The sequence below is a fragment of the Xenopus laevis genome, chromosome 1L (genome assembly GCF_017654675.1).
Source record: "Xenopus laevis strain J_2021 chromosome 1L, Xenopus_laevis_v10.1, whole genome shotgun sequence".
Lineage (NCBI taxonomy): Eukaryota > Metazoa > Chordata > Amphibia > Anura > Pipidae > Xenopus > Xenopus laevis.
The window spans coordinates 156,040,219-156,059,067 of record NC_054371.1 but is presented as its reverse complement, the minus strand read 5'-3'; the positions used below and the strand labels follow the sequence as shown (position 1 = coordinate 156,059,067).

Here is an 18,849-nt window from a genome sequence, read left to right as displayed (position 1 = left end):
CCCCATAGGGCATAGGCAGATCTACTGTAACTGCTGCATTTCTAGTGGCAAGCTCTTCCAGACTAAATCCAGATCTAAATCCAAACCTAAAGGGAACACTTCTGGGAATGTTGGAGTTGTGTTTTGGGGATAATTATAAACATCGAGCTCAAAACTCCAAAAAGTGCTCTGCTTGTCCTAAAACTAATTTCAGATGTGTTTACCCTTTAATGAAGCACACAGTACTTATTGCATGGTGCTGTTCTGAATTATAACTTTGCAGTCTTTCCACAGGTATTTGGCATAACAAGGGAAAGTCTGGTGACCTTAGCCTTCTGCTCCATTAATCTATCACAAGTTTAATAAGTGTGTATTTACTGTATGAGAGAGCAAGCACAACATGCAAGTGTACAGTTGTGTGGTCATCTAGTTTAAATACGTTCCAAAATGGAATTGGCATGCAGGCACTCGCTGCAGTCATGTAGCAAAAAGACCACGATGCTGCCCAGTTATGTATATGTTTTGTGTGGGCTTTTAAACAAAGTAATCCCATGTCTAAGTGATGCTTATTTAAAACGGTATTGCTTATTAAATCCAAACTAAATGTCACCATCTTACAATTGACCACTAGGGACACGTTTTCCTTAGAATGTTTAAATGTGACTTTGTTGCAGCAATCATGGCTGCTCCCCTGCACATAAAAGCAAATATTAAGATAAATAAGACTTTCAACACAAAATAACCAACGACAATGTTTTCCTGATCAGTTATACAAAATAAAGGGAAGGTAAAGTCTATCCCCAAAAAAACATTTATATGAGGTGGGTGATTTCAGAAAAATCATATTAAAACACTGATTCACATCTTGTACAAAACAGGCATAAGGCCCTGTTCAAATAAATGCAGCACAACCACAACACTCCAGCACTAATTTCTCTGTGTATAGCAAAGTCTCCATATAATTCTGTAACTAAAGGAATGTTGCATTAACTTCTAGTTGTTTGAGGGCAGCTTCCCCTAGTACAGCACCAGTTTTCTATAAATGTCTCTGCAAACATGGAACATCAGGTAAGTGGCCAGGTACAGTGGGGCTCCTTTACTAACACTGGGGACATATGCTCATTTATGTTCGATTATAGTTATCCATAGCAATCGATCAGAATTGATCAGTAAACTGCTGTTTGATTGATATAGGTTACTGCATTGTAGCAAATTTCCCCATTGTTAGTAAATGAGTCCCTGTATGTATGCCTGCAAGAGCCTGGAGTAGTCCATGGGGCAGCCCTTAATTTGATGTGAACTAATTCCAAAAACATCTTTCAACAACAAATACATGGTACTTTCGTTTACAGCTCACTAGAACAGGAATTTAAAACCACAGTCTAAAAAAATAAACAATACACCCCCTACTTCACAGTTGTTTTTAGGCTACAATTTTACAGAATATATTATACCGCACCCTTACTAAACCCTGCCAGATGCTAAACAGCTGATTAAAGGAAAACTATAGCCCCAAAACGAATACTTAAGCAACAGATAGTTTATATCAAATTGAATGACATATTAAAGAATCTTACCAAACTGGAATATATATTTACATAAATATTGCCCTTTTACATCTGTTGCCTTGAACCACCATTTCGTGACTCTATCTGTGCTGCCTCAGAGATCACCTGACCAGAAATACTACAACACTAACTGTAACAGGAAGAAGTGAGGAAGCAAAAGGCAGAACTCTGTCTGTTAATTGGCTCATGTGACCTTACATGTGGTTTGTATGTGTGCACAGTGAATCGTACGATCTCAGGGGGCGGCCCTTATTTTTTAAAATGGCAATTTTCTATTTATGATTACCCAATGGCACATACTACTAAAAAAGTATATTATTATGATAATGGTTCATTTACATGAAGCAGGGTTTTACGCATGAGCTGTTTTACTCAGTATCTTTTAATAGAGACCTACATTGTTTGGGGGGTATAGTTTTCCTTTAAAAGCACAGTAAAAAAGTGAGGAATGTATGCAGGGAGCTGTCTCAACAACAAGCAGCTGCTCCAGATAATAAACAGTATCTTAATTTAGTAATAATTCTATATGAATGCATCTCTATGCAAGACTAAAACGTTCAAAAAGGGACTGAGGCCACTTTAAAGCCATGGATCAAGCAGTGTGGTTGTTATTGTTAACATCGTTACGTGGAAGTATATGTGCTTACTAGAAAACCCTGTGCAATGGGATGAAATGTCCATCTGATTAGTATCTAGGCTAGAGAATGTCCCATCTTACAGAATAACAGCTGCAATAAGTTCTCACAATACATCCCTTTTATAGAGGCTGTCCCTATTGTGTCTCTACATATACAATAATAAATGTGCTACTAAATATACCTGTTAACCCTAAAGATTATCTGCTGCTCTTGCCTAATTCGCTAAACATAAACTCCTGCAAAACTGAGAAAAGCATACAACAGCCGTACAGGCCAATCTGATGAATGCCGCGAAAGTGGCATACAACCAAAAACAACATGGTGAAAATTTAAGGACATTTTAACAATATATATGCCAAAGACTTGGGAAAATAAAGGCTCATGACACAGGGCAATGCAGAAAACTCTGTGGTCAATGTTTTTCTCACTTTTTCCATTCCCACATATATACAAATATCAGGATCTGTTACTCCAGTTTCCAGTTAACATCTCAAAATGTCACAATAGTGCAAAGATTTGTGAAAGGGAGGCCTAGTTTACAGCAGCTCTTGCCTCTTTGTTGAACCATGTGAGTCTCCGTGACATTGGGTAGAGGACTGCAGCTTTGATTTTGGCTTTGGAGAGCTAGGGGAAGCGGCCTGGGGATTAGAGCCTTGGCCCACCGCTGCTGGCCTCACGATAGGCACAGCTATAGCCTGGAGCACAAGGGGGCTCTGCACTCTTTTACCCTTGCTTCGACGAGATGATTCTCTGGACCGAGATCTCTGGCCCCTGTCATGTTTGGGGCTCTTGGTCCTGTTAGGGGAGGGACTGCGGCTCTTCTGGCACGAAGTGCCGGGAATCATGAGATCATGGAGACGAGCCAAAGCTGGACTCCTGCTCCGCGGTGAACGTGCACTGGCTGGACTGGGGCTACGGGATTTCGGTCGTAGAAGAATATGAGTGCTATCTTCCTCTTCTGAACTGGGATCTGAACTGTCAGAGGAAGAACCTGCCTCTGAGTCAGGCAAAGAGATCTAAAATAAAAAGGTACATACTGTATAAGGGCATGGGAAGAATATATATGATTATAAAATGCAAAAAACCCTGACATAGCAAGTACTGGTGAGACAATGCTCATAAAGAAAAAAACAAAGGCAAATCTCATTATAGGTCTTTACCTGGAACGGCTCAGTGATTCCAATTAGTGTGCCAAAGTTGTTACTGAAATAACCAAGAAGGTACTCGCTGGTCCCCTTTGGAAGTGATTCCTCATTGAACACCACCTATAATAAAATACAGTGAGAATACTGGTACAGAGTGCTTACCAGATCATGCAACAATTTCATGTGACTGCATGGTTATGGATGACTACTTAGCGACCAAGCAGTTTCTATGTTTAATGCATGTGTCTGTGTTATTCGTCTGACTTTGTATTGTGCTGCTTTTCTGATTTATGATTGCCATCCTGATCTTCTAATGGCTTATCTGGGTGTGAAAGTTGTCAGCTAGTAATGAGTTTGTGCAGGTTGGACGGCTGCATTTTTTTCTTTGGACATAGTGGTACTCTTAATTGCATCTTCTGATAAATATGTGCTGCTGATTATGGTCTATACCAGTGCAGGGCCAGCCCCCTGTGCGTGCGCATACGAAGGACAGAGGTGAGCGATGGAGGGAGGGGTGAGAAACGGAGGGGAGAGGGGCAGCAATGGAGGGGATGGTGTCAGGAGGGAAGGGGAGTAAGACTAAAAGGTGCAGACTAGGGTAGGCAGAAGACAATTCTAGCTGCCTAGCGCCTCTATTATTGTGTCATAGGTAGCTGCTTCTTCTGCTTACCCCTAGTTCCAGCCCTGTACCGGTGGACACACATAGTGCCTCCATGACCTTGGGTATTGAGCTATAACTCAGCTTACAGTGAAGTCATTGTGATATGCCTTGGCTCTGCACTGCTGAAGTTTATATGAGCTGGAACAGGAACTGTGCTGGAAATTCTGCACATGGTTTTAGTTGACTAAACTGTTTACTGTAAAGCAGTGATCCCCAACCAGTGGCTTGTGAGCAAAATGTTTCTCACCAACCCCTAGGCTGTCGCTCCCAGTGGCCTCAAAGCAGGTGCTCGGCTTGGAGGCAAGTTTTTTTTTTGAATAAACCAGGTGTACTGCCAAACAGAGCCTCCTTTAGACTGCCAGTCCAAACATGGTTTAGCAAATAGCTAATCATAGCGTTTATTTGACACCCCAAAGAATTTTACAATTAATTGTGCCTCACGAGCAATGTTCCCTCTAATTTCTTCTCAACTATGTATGCAAAAAAATTATTTTGTGCGCACATTTTAAACTTGTGTGAGCAAAACTGTGTGCATAGGTCAGAATTAATGCAAAATGTGGTGTTTTCACAAAAAATTCTTTGTGCGCACCACAATTTGTTCTGTGAACTGACCTTAAAATTTGTGTGCGCATGCTCATGGGTAAAGAAAGTTTTGGGACCCCTGCTGTAAAGCCTCAAATCAAATCTAATAATGGCTGTCTGAGCTGTGAAATTGGTATCTGCTGAAAACTGGTGCCTACACTCCAGACAGGTGCTGACACATATATGCTTTTTATTGTCTTAGCTGCAGACCTCGTGCTGGTGTTCCCCTCTCTCTGTTTCTTCATCAGATTTTGCCCACACATAAGAAACATAATCTTTGTGATGTCTAAATCCCACCTGTATATGAGAGATAGAGAGAGAAAATGAATCAATGCTTAGCAAGTGCTTCATATACAGTACAGAAGTGATTGTACAGATTACTGACTCTATAAAGTCCAATCCAATCCCAGGAACTCTTCATGTATACCGGAGACCATCGATAGACGACATGGGCATCATCAGGCTGCAACCACTCATCACGCACTAATATTTGGACCAGAGGAGCAACAATACAGGAGGAGAACTATTAAAAACAGAAATAACAGAGGTCTCTTGTAGAAGTGTGAATAACCGCTTTTATAGTATCTTACTGAAGCAGCACGACAACACTAAATCTGAACATGGACTGGAATCTTGATTTTACCTGCAGTGAGAAGATAGCAGACACAGGCTTATGGTCGCTCTCTGTATACTGCATGTGGCTTCCGTAACTGAGTAAGGTCACTGCTAATTCTTTAGACCTTGTGCTGATCATGCCCGGTTGTGTGGCAGGGCTCTGAGGAATTGGATTTTTCATCTTCCACAGAATGCGATCAGTCCAGGCTGGCTTTCTTTTCTTAGAACTTAGGAGAACATGATTAGAGTTACAACACGTTGCTGCTTCATTACTTTCCAATACACAGTAAGGATACTTTTTAAGATGTGTGCATGCTCATGGTCAAGAATGTTGCACCTACAAAACTGACAATCATGATGAGGTGGATGACCACCTGCAGAAAATCCTTTGAGTCTAAACGGAATAATCCCTTACCTGGATAGTAACTAACCAGCTAGTTTGGTGAATTTTGGGGGTAATATTGTACAGCTGGTTATTCAATTATTGGTTTGCATACTTCCCCATGGTGTGTTATATTGCTAATAAAAATGTGTCTGCTAAAGGCTATGCCTGGCTGTAAAGGTGCACCCCTATTGGCTCGACAGTACATCACTATAATCCGGGATACTCCATTTTCTGCTGCACTCAATGATTAGCCCCACGAATTTGATGTAATTATAGTCCAACTACAGCCTGTTGGATTACCCTTCCCAGACTTTCCAAACTAGAAAGGGGAATATTAGGATCAGGAACAGAGTCATAGGCCTCAAATTCAGGTCAAGTTAGCAAATAATTGCTTTGCTTATAGAAACTCACATTGCTTGTATTTCAGATATTCCCAGAGTTTGGAAATAAAAAATAAAGTTCTTAATCATATGACATAAAGGGTAACTCGTTTGGTATGCTAACCTAAGATATGGAAGCCTGCTTCATTACAGATGGCGCTCAGACATTAAAATCCAATAATATGTGATTATGTGATATGGGAATGATGAACTGACCAATAATTTTCAAAATTTTTTCTAAAGAATGATTTAGAAAAATGTGTAATCAAAAATGTTAATGGTGTTTGTATCATGGTATACAAATATGTGCAACAAGGAACCAGGCAGATCATTGTCTGGAGCTGCCAAATACTGTATTTGCTGTTTGCAGTATTGGTGCACCTAATCAATAAAGCTTTATCTTCTGAGTTTGAGCATTACCCGGTGTCTAAGTGTGGTTCTTTCCAAGGGCAAAGAACAGAATTTCTCACTGCTCAGTACAGATTATGAGATTTAGACATCATCAACCTGAAAATTCAGTGGTTGCTACAAAGTCATGATCATATGCTCACACTCCAGATAAGGTACATGACAATATGTACCTCTGTACTTACCCACAGGCTGATGCCACATCTGGTTCAACCATAAGTCATTCCACCTGATCACGCGCCAACCCAACAACTAACTGCTGTGAATCTGCAGACTTTCTTACCTTGTGTCATACGTGTTGGTGCTTACATCAAACTTGTACGTGGGAGGAAAGGTCAGAGGACCCTCCATGAAGCCATTAAGCACTGGCTCGAAAATTTTTGCCGTGTTTAACTGAAACAAGTAAAAATAAAATAGCATCTAGTTAACTGCTTGTGACACCCCACAATTGATGAGCCTCGTGTAATGGATTTTTTAAGGAATATTTCTGCAGCGGCTCAACTTGAACTTTGAACTTTTTGTAATAAAAAATTTATAAATTCAGTATTATTGACAGAGAGAGAGAATAAACACTATATGCTGCTGACATCTTTCTACTGACTTAAAGGGGTGATTCACCTTTGAGGTAATTTTTAGTATGTTATAGAATGGCTAATTCTAAGCAACTTTTCAATTGGCCTTCATTTTTTCTTTTTTATAGATTTTGAATGATTTGTCTTCTTCTGACTCTTTCCAGCATAAAAAAACAAATGCTCTATAAGGCTACATATTAATTGCTATTTTTTATTGCTCATGTTTTAATTTAGGCCTCTCCTTTTCATATTCCAGTCACTTATTCAAATCAATGCATGGTTGCTAGGGTATATAGGGCATATAGCTAAATGCTAAATTATCTACATATATGTTACATTTAAGCAGAAATTATAACTGTGGAAAGGTAAATACGCCTAAATTCTGCGGGTCTTGCTGTAATACAAGATAGAAGAAATGAATATTATACTTGACTACAGTATATGACTCCCTACTGTATTAATTCAGATTAATGTACAACCTATATTTGGCTTATTTGAGATAGTACTAACTGTCCATACTCCACAAGCACTCACATACTGTTTGATAAAAGAGATGTGCACCATCAGTTTAGGGTAAATTTGCTGTAGCACAAGAGTTATCGTTATTGCAATAAGACTTGTGTTTTCTAATTCCCATTCTTCCCTACAATACATGAACCTCTAGATAGCACCATCTGCTGTCTACAAATGGCATTACACCAGACGTGATTGTAATAGTATTTTAATAGCCCCTGGAGGTGATACCAGGAAGAGAGAACTGATCTAGATATCTGCGCTCTGCCCACTAAAACCTTACTACTATTTCTTTGGATGGGAAGAAAGGTTTGGCACAGTGCAATCCAATCTTTTACACCCAGCAGTATTACCACTAAAAATGCAGTACATATGTCAGGCTACTTTTAAAGGGCCACTGTATCAGTTATCATATCTACCAGTTGGAGCCTGCTAATGCTGGAGACCATGTGCCCCCTAGCAGTTACATTATGTGGTACAGTCTGCCCAGATGGTTCCTCCCTGGTTACATCGTGCATGTAACAATTTCACCACTTGCATATACACACAAATGACCTCTGCAAACAGGAAGCGTTTTGTAACTGATGGAGCATATGAACATAGAAAGTATACTGTATATTATACTCTTAAATATACCTTACATGTTATATATTCCTTACATGTTATATATCCCTATGCTTTGTTATGAGCTGACCAAATGTTGCAGCACAAAAGAAGAGAAGATATCCTGCTTTAAAAGTAAAACAGGCAATGAAAAAAAGGAAAAGGTCTGGAAAATTACAGGATCAACAACATCATAGAGTATTTGTCTGATCAAGAAGCAACAGTGGATATGGAGAATTTCTCTCCAAACATTTAATTCTAAGAAATGTAGCTTTCTCTTTGAAACTAGCCGTTAGTTTAGAAATCATTAAATCAGATCTGTGCAAATGGCGACGAATTGCAGAGCTCCAGCTTTATCACAAAGCACAACAATCCTATGGTGCAAAAACCTATATATTTACATGTGGCAGTTATGCTTCGTGGGGAAAGGTCCATGTTATTCTTGGTCCTCCTTAGGCCCCTCACCTGGTCCTTCTCCCACAGTAGAGCCAGCTTGTTGCCTTGTATAGCAGATTTCACAAAATGCATATCCAGATCCTCTATTCGAAAGTTAAGATCTCCAAACCAGAACACCAAGCTAGAAGTAGAAAAAGTATTAGGGTTTTAGGGATGTTCCATTCCCTCTCCAAAGTCTAGTGTAGCCTCACACTCACAGCACTGCCCAATATTTTAATTTGTACCTTCAGGCTAAGAACATTTTTACTCACACACTTATAGTGCAAGGGTTGGGTCAGCATACTCTCCAGGAACGAGGGGGGGGGATGCCTACTGAAACCCTGGACACTAGAAGGGGACATACATTTCACTACAGATTATGTGCGTGTGAGGTTACTTTACCTATACATTACCATGTCTCTATCTCCATAAACATGTACAGCACCATTTTATTTTCACCAGGTTATAAGTCTTAACACTTAAAATGATGCTCTTCAAAAAAAAGTTATACTGTTAATTTGTATAATAATATATGTTATTTTTATTACAATAATGTACGTCATAGTTGCCTTTTCTTTTAACCAGCACTGCTCTTGGGCCTGATATTTTTAATTGAATATATATATATATATATATATATATATATATATATATATATATATATATAAAATGTACACATATTATATGTCATATTGTGGAATATATATATATATATATATATAAACATGAATCCAGAGCAATTAGCACTGATCAGTGAGAACTACAGAACAAACAAGTCAAAGGACTCTAAGGCACACACAGAAATAATATTTAAACCTTTGACAAATACAAATTCAAGCTAATTTTCCTGGCCAACCTACACTCTGTGCTAATGTTTTGCATTTATTGAAATGTCATACCATTTACAGAGCTTTCTAGGATGTCTTGTTTAGAAGCGAAGATAATAATGTTAAACAGAATGACAAAGAAATGTCCTTCCCCCAATGGGTTGGAGCCTAAATTTGGCTATACAAGGGTTGATAAAAGCTGCAGACAGACGGAATTGGAAGCTTATCTGCCCATGGGGCCTGCTGACAGGACTATCCAACCAGTATGTGGTTGAAATTCATTCAAATGTCAGGCAGATCTGAAATTCCCATTTGGGCAATTATAGCATGGGCTTTTTGATGGGATTCCTTCCCCCGACAGCCTGAATCCAAGTCAGAGTGATCCAATCTTTTGACCTTGGGGCCAAACTATCAGATCAACCCAACCTCAAAGTTATGAAACAAGCGGATTTCTCCATGTATGGCCACCTAAACTAAACTGATAGATTTTGATGATTCCCAGCACAGTCGTGCAGCAGTAGGTATCAGGTATGGAGGGGATTAAACTGGAAAAGTAATTGTCATGGAAGCACTGCTACATACGCATGTGACATTGGGTTATAAGGGGTTATACGCTCAAGCAGTCAGTCTATCGTTCAAAAAGCTCACAGACACCTCACACTATTACTACAGGCTGCGTGAAACCGCCAACTTTCATGCATCAACACTACTACTGTGTCACAGTAGTTAATAGCACATTGTGATATTGCCATTAAAGATGGCAGTAATATAAACAAATGACATTATAATGGTACAGACTTACTGGTATTATTACTTACTCATGGTCCAAAACACCATTAGCCAGCGGTCCCTGGAACTGCTGAAGATGTAAGATGCTTTCAAAATTATCCACACGCTGATCAGTATTCTCCATATGAGCCGGTAAATGGCAATTAAGAAAGCATACCATGTGACCAAAAAGAGACAATCGAATGCTGACTCCTCCCTTGTTACCCTATAAATAAGGAAACATTAGGGCTCATTTACAATTGCTAGGTGCTAGAATTACCATAGAAAACTTTTTTTGCATTTATAAAGATTTTTGTATTTTTTTAAGTTGAAATATGCAAATATGAGTTTGTGATTTGGCTGAAAATTTTGTGAAATATGAATTTGGCTTATCCATAATGATTATGCTGGCAATTTGCAATTGGCACTTTTAGAAATGAATCATGTTATTTTTTTGTAATTCCACTCTACCAAAATCATTATAACAATTTATTTGGAAGAAAATCATCTTAGCTTGTTTTTTTTCCTATAGGTCGATCTCTGCTTCTCTGATTTTATAACACTTTCCATTAAACATCAGGGGGCCCATATATCATATGTGAATTAAATCTCAGCTTGGCTCATTTCCATTTATAAATTAATTTGATCTCCTGTTTTATGGCTTCATTTCCTATAAGCCCAATCAGCAGAATATGGAAGCCCTTAGTATAAAAGACAATTTGGCAGTATTTCTTGGTTTGCTCAAGAACAAAGTTTAAATGTAACTCAGAGCACACAAAATCAGGACAGTAACAAATATCAAGATACTGTGTGGAGCAAGCCCCTGCAGCTGAACGAATGGTTGGCATGACTGCTATGAATGTAGTCCAATCACTAATTTTTTTAGGTGTTTAGGGAATTAGCACCCCAGTATGTTTATAAGACTGGAGGGAGTGGTGTGCCTACTGTAGGTGTGTTTAATCTTTATTCTGTCAGAGGTGTATCACTATGAGATAATATGCAAAAACAAAAAGCGTCCTGAACCTCTTTAATAGCACCATTATATATATATATATATGACATGGTATATGGGAAAGAGATGTCTATGAATTTACTAAAGGGCAGGGGTGTAAATACAGAGGAAGCAGACCCTGTGGCTGCAGGGGGAACAGGAGGTACAGGGGGCCCCACAAACAATATTAAGCATAAATTTGTAAAACAGGTCAACCTTTGGATATGTTGGGGGCCCTAAAATGAATTTGCGGTGGGGCCCAGTATCATCAAGTTTCGCACTGCTAAAGGGCTAAAAAGACAGGGACACTGTTTCCTTTTAAGGGCTGCTAAACTAAAAATATCAGGATGATTTCTGCTTAACACAAGGGAATATCTATGCTTATGACATCCCTTTAGTAAAACATTGCCATAGCACTGGAACCGTTACCATGGAGGTTGTCATGCAGGGCTCCTGAACTCATTCTGCATAAACGTTTAGAATGCAACTTTTTTAGTGGTGACTCCTGGGGGGGGAGGGGGTTCAGATAGCATTTGGGTTCAACCACCCAATAAAAAAGAGATTTCTTTCGCAAATAGAAACATTTCATTTTTTTTGGTCTTACTGGAATGTTAAAAACCTATTCCAAAGAATTATGGTTCAGCCCACAAACATCCACACACTGACCCAGTATCCTCCGAGGCCGGTCCTTGTGCAGTCGGTCTGTAGGTCCCGGAGGAAAGGCAAGTGGAAATACTTTGAAAACACCAGCAATAGACAACCTTGCATTCTCACTGAGCTGACCTATGGACAATAGCAAATTGGAGGGTCAAAACATAACATTTTTTAAATACAACTATGGGACCTGTAATTCAGATTAGGGATCTTTCTGTAATTTAGATTGCCATACCTCAAGTCTACTAAAAAATCATGTAAACATTAATTAAACCCAACAGGCTGGTTTTGCTTCCAATAAGGATTAATTACATCTTAGTTGGGATCAAGTACAAGGTACTGTTTTATTATTACATAACAAAACATTTTTTTAAAAAAGATTTGAATTATTTGATTAAAATGAAGTCTAGGGTAGAAGGCCTTCCTGTAATTCTGAGCTTTCTGGATACCGGGGTTTTGGATAATGGATCCTATAACTGTATTTCATGAATCTGCAAGCTCTAAAAATTTGAAATTTAATGAATAGCTTTTACCCCCTTTATTGATTAACTGAATAGATTTTTAAGTGCGAGCTGGGCTACATTCCTCCACTAGGCATGGTATCTACTGTATTTGTCTGTCTAAGCGCAGCATTCACAATAACACTAATGAAACAAAAGCAGAACAGGAAATATGTAGTAAGGGTGTATTTTTTGGAGCTCACCAGAACATAGCTGAAAGGACTGAGGACATCCATAAAGACCTCACTCCACTGATCTGAGAACAGAGCATCTTTCAGGCGTTTATTGATCATGGAATTGACCTCCTGCAGCCTGTGGAGAGACAGCATGAGCGTGACTCATTTCCTATTGCACTTTCACCTATTAATGTAACACAGATATCATGTACATGTTCTACCATGCACAGAAAGGCATATCCCTCAGGGAATGCATAGACAAGAGGCTTAAATTCTTACCCAATAACAAACATGTCGATTTTATCATCTCTAGCATTGAGGCACAGGAGGGAGGTGAGGTCTGAGGGTGGAACAGCACATCCAACATTCCATGTGATAACATATATCCTTGCAATCAAAGTACAAAAAACAAATATGAAATGAATGTGTACTGTAAATTTACCTTAACTCACCTACCATAACTGCTTAATATTACAGGTACCAGATTAAAGCTGGCCATAGACACAAAGATCTGATCGTACGAATCAAGGATTCGTACGATTTTCGGACCGTGTGTGGAGAGTCCCGACATTTTTCATCTGGCGGAGAACGGTCGTTTGGTCGATCGGACAGGTTAAAAGATTTCTGTCGGCTGCAGGTTATATCTCTGCATGTATTGCCGATCATACGATTTTCAGTGGGAGACTGTCACTAGCTTTTGTCGGACATAACTTTCGTACAATTGCTTTCAGGGCTGATCTGTTCTTTTGTAATTTATTTGATCTGAATGGTTAGTGGCAGGTCGGGAGATGGGGAAGTCCGATCGTACGAATCATCGTACGATCAAATCTTTGTGTCTATGGCCAGCTTAAGAGGTTATTTTTTAAATTTGTTTGAGACCAAGAAAATCTTTGGTAATGTTACCTAAAGTCCTTCCCAGCTCCATCCACTGCACTTTCTCCTTGGGATTTGCCAGTTTCTGCTATGGAAGGACGAATGAAATCAGGAGCTGGATGTGGCTCTTGGGACCTAGAAGCGTGTGTTCTGTGCGGTGGCCTGGAGACTTCAGGAGATCCTCTGGGACTTGGAGCAGGAGAGCGATGAGGAGAGGATGGAGGTGGAGGCAACTGTGGGAACTGCCGGGTTGGGGACAAGAGACTAGGACAGGATCCCTCAGGCTGTGATCTGCCAGATTCCACTCTTACATTTATTGGGGATCCTAAAGGATGGAGCCTCTGAGATCCTTCAGGTTGGGATCGGTCAGGGGCAGCAGAGCCAACAGGTGAAAGAGGACGGGTGGAGAGCTGTACCACTGTGAGGGGAGTTTGAAAGCTACTGGATCCTTCAGGCTGGGACCTACCAAAGCCTGCAGGGCTGAGTCGGGGAGATGATAAAGTAGTGGGTCTGGGAGGGAGCTCAGGTGATGGTGGAGCAACAAACACACATTGATCAGAAAATGGTACATGTGAATCCATCTGAGGAAAAACACATACACGTAATGTAAAAATATTTTCCTATGGAGGATTATAAACACACATTTTTTATTGTATCAGATAAAGCATAACCTTCAGTAAATCCCAATATGTTCAAGCTAAATGGGGAATGGGAATTCATAGAACCTTTGTGTGTGCTACTCTCCTTATCTGTGTTACTGGTGTCCTCTCCCTGACGCCTCCAAATAACGCCTCTAAAAATAACCCACAGCTTTCTGTGGATTTATCAGAATGGCATGAGATGGTGACATTGGAGAGGCAGGGAGAGCAGCAAGAATGTGCTGGAGAGGGAAACTGACAGATAGAGAGAAAAAAAGCCATAGAAAAAGAGAGGTCATTAAAGGACAGCTGCGAAAAAATAAGGTCAGAAAAGCTGAGCATAAGCGAGAGAGAGAGAGAGAGAGAGAGAGAGAGAGATTAGCATTAAGTGAAGCAGTGGTTATAGCACACAGGGAACGAAGAAGGTTGAAAACAGAGGAGATAAACACAGAGGGTCATCAACACAATATATATATATATATACTGTATATGTATGTATATATATATATATATATACATATATATATACATATACACAACATTTAAGGTATGGACTACCATCCAGATGTTGCAAACTACTACTCAACAGCCTATGGGCAATGACACACAGTGCAATTTGTCGTCTGCGATTAGTTGTGGCTACAATATACCAAAAAATACCCTGCCAAAGACAGTATTGGGAATCGTCTGCTAAAACACTAAAGTAACATAATAGCTCAAAAATACCTTTTGTGTGCATTTTGAGCGATTGTGCAATAAGAATGTTTTAGCAGGGTATTTTCTAGCACTGTGTGGCAGCTGAAGACTATCAGGTGTGGTAGTTTTGAAGAAATTAAGGTTCATTCATGACTTGTAAGGTTGTCCAGCCGAGAGAATTAAGCTGGCCATAGACATACAAATTATAGCCTAAAGTCGGACGACCGATTGTCCGTGCCAATCTTCCAATCTGCAACTAACCATTCAGATAAAATAAAGTAGCAAAGAGAAGAAATCACACGATTCTCTGGTCATTACTGACAGGCAGCAATTGTATGAAAGTTATGTCCGACAAATAGTAGTGACAGTTTCCCATTTATATCATCAGAAAGGCAATACATGCTGAGATATAATAATTAGCCAATATAAATCTTTTAACCTGTCCGATCGACTGATCGCCATGACATAAAAATTTTAAAAAAATTCAAATATTGTTCGAAAATCTGAACATACGAATCAAGGATTCGTATGATTTTCGTACCGTGTGTGGAGAGTCCCGACATTTTTCATCCATTAGAAGTCGGCCGTTTGGTCGATCGGACAGGTTAAAAGATTTCTGTCGGCTGCGGGTAATATCACTGCATGTATTGCCGATCGTACGATTTTCAGAGGGAGACTGTCACTAGCTTTGGTTGGACATAACTTTCGTACGATTGCTGTCAGGGGAAGAACATCAGCTGATCTGTTCTTTTCTACTTTATTTGATCGGAATGGTTAGTGGCAGGTTGGGGGATGGGAAAAGTCCGATCGTACGATGATTCGTACAATCGGATCTTTGCCTCTATGGCCAGCTGGAGACTGCCCAGTGATTTTTATATCCCCAGGCTGCAGCCATATTTGTATATCATTCATTTGTATTTCATCATTTGGGCACATAAATATGCATTGTGGTGGATACACAGGCCCAATTCATGGCAATAGTGGGGTAAGTCTCTTTAAGTTGTAACAAAATAAAAAGGCATATTGTGTCTGTTCCCCTGTGTATCGGGTACTTAAACGTAAGGATTTTGAGCCATCATTTATGTATTCGTTGTGTGAAAGGCAGCAAGAAATGGTGATAAATAATTAATCACATGCTCAATTATTCTGTGGACTCCCTATATTAAACTGCATACACATGCTGCTGTTTGATAGAGTCATTTCATCTACTACAAGAAAGGAGAGAGATCTCCTTTTAATGTCTTTGCTTTGTACATCTTGCCCATTGGGAAACATTATAATATGCATGTGTGTGCCTCTACTTACAATGTATACACATATTTGGCCAGATATATAAATATGAGTTCCCCTTTTTTTGTACACTTAAACTAAAACGACACATCGCCCTTTGACTCCCCTAGGCTCCCTACAATACTGGGCTAATATCGACTACTTCTGGATCAGTGTCTCTTTATTAAACCTATGGCTTGGACACACGTGTTATGACACAGATACCATCACCATGGCATGTTGTGGACCGCACAAATAATTGTGTAATAAACAACATAACATGTAAGTTATTTAAACGTGCACAGCCAAGATCATTTTAGCAAACACAGCCTACAAGAAATTAGAGGGGGCATTCACTGTATATGAATGTTAAAGACCCAGTTTGTAGATGAAATCCATGCTAGCATGCTTGTGTGCAATATATATTGCATGTTAATAATAAACTGCTAATAAATTGATGTCACAGGTGCCTGCCAGCATTTCTCCATTGTACTGCGTCACTGAAATACAGCAGGTCACATCAAATGCCAAAAATATGCATGTCATTACCAAAATTCACTACAAGCATAAATTTCTCATGCAGTTAGAGCAACAAGAGTAAATACATTTAAGATAAATGGTGACTAAAGCAAAATACAGGTACTGGAAGTATTTTTTTTCTATACCCGGCCAATAGAAATATCTGTATTTGCTCCACAATGGTCTTCTTGCTTATAGCGCAATCTTTATAAACGTTACACCCCTTATCATATATGTCCAGCTGAAAGCCAAGAGGCTGCAGCCCCTCGGGAATTTTCCATGAGTTGGCCTAAGAATGTCACAGCCCTTTTGTATGACATCCTCGCTGCACATTATATTGCCTGCTAATATGTCATTATGACATAGGGTTTCTTTCCTCAAATGGAATACAGATTTTGTGACCCAAGATTTGGTTTATAATTACAGTATGTATAACCTTTTAATGGCTAATTTATATTTTAGGAGGAAATATTTGCTGGGTTATAGGGGATCTTGTTGATCTGAAACCTCATGGTGACCCACAGGTTAAGACCACCTATTTAACGGATTACTGGCCCCAGTTATGGGAGTCATTGAATAGCACTGCCCTATAGTATGGTGACAGACTGAGATTATCAGTGGCAGCAGGAGCTCAGCCTTGCATATATTCCTGCATTTGCACCCATGGGTGTCTGCAGAAGGGGGCAAGAGGGGGCAGTTTTCCCACCCAGACTTCTCAAGCTAGTTCCAAGAAATTGTTTGCAAATTTAATTCAAAACAATATAAAAGGGTTTTTTTTTTTTGGATACTTCTCACCCCAAAGCAAGCCTTAATCAGGTTATCTTCTGCATTGTTATGAATAGGTTCATCTTCAGCTACCCTGTGTGATATTAGCTTACCTTTTCTGCGCACACCCATGTTTGCACCTGTTAGATATAAAGTCTGCTTTATTGTGCGCATCATTATCAAACACAGCATAGATCTCCTCACTGTTGCGTCCCACATGTAACAAATGAATCTATACAGCCAGCAATGATTTGGGCAATAGCTATCTGTCTCAAGCCAGTTCTGATCCAGAACACTGATTGGTATGTGCAAATTGCCACCTCTGTGCTGCCCACTGATGCCCATGCTGCACTGAATTGGCTCCATTAGACACACAGGGACTGGGGCAAGAGGGGTGTGTGTGTGTAATGTACTTACCTGTCTGTGCCAGGTATCCTCCTCCTGTGCTGCCCTGCTGCTCCCTCTCCGCTCCTGTGCCATAGCTGCTCAGCAGATGCTCGTCTCCTCCTTCCTCCTCTCCCTCGCTCTCTCTGCTACTGGGTGACGTCAGGGAATCAACCTAAAAGAGGGCTTTTAAAGGGACAGGCAGCTATTTCTCCACTATGTAGTCAGCTTCAATGTGTGATGTCAACCCATTCATGGAATGGCTGAAAGATTGTCAGACAACGCCGCCTCTTTCTTATCTGTCATAGCAACACACACTGACTGGCCACTGGTATACACAACAGGCAGCGCAAGGTCAGCTCCTGCTACAGGAAGGTGAGTGATTGGCACAGCTACCAGAGCTCACCTGCTGCCCAGGCTTCCTGCCTGTAGGTCACGTGAGCGGGGACTGGCCCAGGAAAGGACATAAAAAGGGAACCGATCGGTACAAAGTCGTCCTTGAAGGCCTTGGCCCCATGTTTTATTCAGGAAGTGCTGAGTACAATCCATATTCAGCGAAGAACACGGAGGCCATTTACACCATAATAAACAAGCAGTAACCCATTTATATGGCAGAAGCACAAAAAGTATTTTATTTAGCGCGAGTATCCCAGCTACAGTTGCACTACAACTCCCAGCATCCCCGTTGCTTCATTCTGTAGTTCAATATCACAGGTTGCACATCATGTGCCGCAGCTCGTAAAGGCAATGAGAGCATGTGGGGCATGTGTGACTAGTGTCAGCCCCCTCTGCTGGCCTTTTATGTGAATTACACTTGTGCATAGCAAGGTACTGTATGTGCGGTATAAGGCAACAAATACATACAACTCCTGCACAGAGAGACTTTATGGCAGGTCATCAACCGTGCCCTTCCTTACTGGTTTTCAGCGCCAGTAGATATTGTTCTATTGTCAGCTTAGATTAATAATGTATGTTAATAGATAAAAGGGACAGCAGCCAAAGAAACATCTGGTAGGTGGAACTTGGAACAGCTCACTAGCCCAAAGCTTTAGTGAATTGAATTTTCAATATTTAATTTAGTTGTGGTCTACAGTACCCACACATACATTTGCACACACACTCACTCTATATATAATACAGAGCCATGAATATCCTGTAAATTATATTCTTATAGACAGTGTTGGACTGGGATGCCAGGGGCCCACCAGAGACCTTAGGCTGAGGGCCCACTTTATAAACTATTATACTTCCTCTCCTCACTCAACCTCTTTATTCTCCTAGTCTCTATACATAATAAACACTATT

General features: G+C 40.1%; 1 protein-coding gene across 1 annotated transcript; it reads right to left on the bottom strand.

Moving 5' to 3' along the window:
* Positions 1–1,969: 1,969 nt before the first annotated feature.
* On the bottom strand, positions 1,970–18,208 carry inpp5j.L (inositol polyphosphate-5-phosphatase J L homeolog). Its single transcript, XM_018260322.2, has 13 exons — positions 17,578–18,208; positions 13,304–13,854; positions 12,680–12,787; positions 12,428–12,536; positions 11,737–11,853; positions 10,130–10,305; positions 8,515–8,626; positions 6,645–6,754; positions 5,217–5,415; positions 4,959–5,096; positions 4,784–4,870; positions 3,346–3,450; positions 1,970–3,201 (listed from the first exon to the last, which is right to left on the bottom strand). The coding sequence occupies exons 1-13, from the start codon at positions 17,638–17,640 to the stop codon at positions 2,722–2,724; spliced, it is 2,355 nt and encodes a 784-aa protein (XP_018115811.1). The 5' UTR covers positions 17,641–18,208; the 3' UTR covers positions 1,970–2,721.
* Positions 18,209–18,849: the final 641 nt, after the last annotated feature.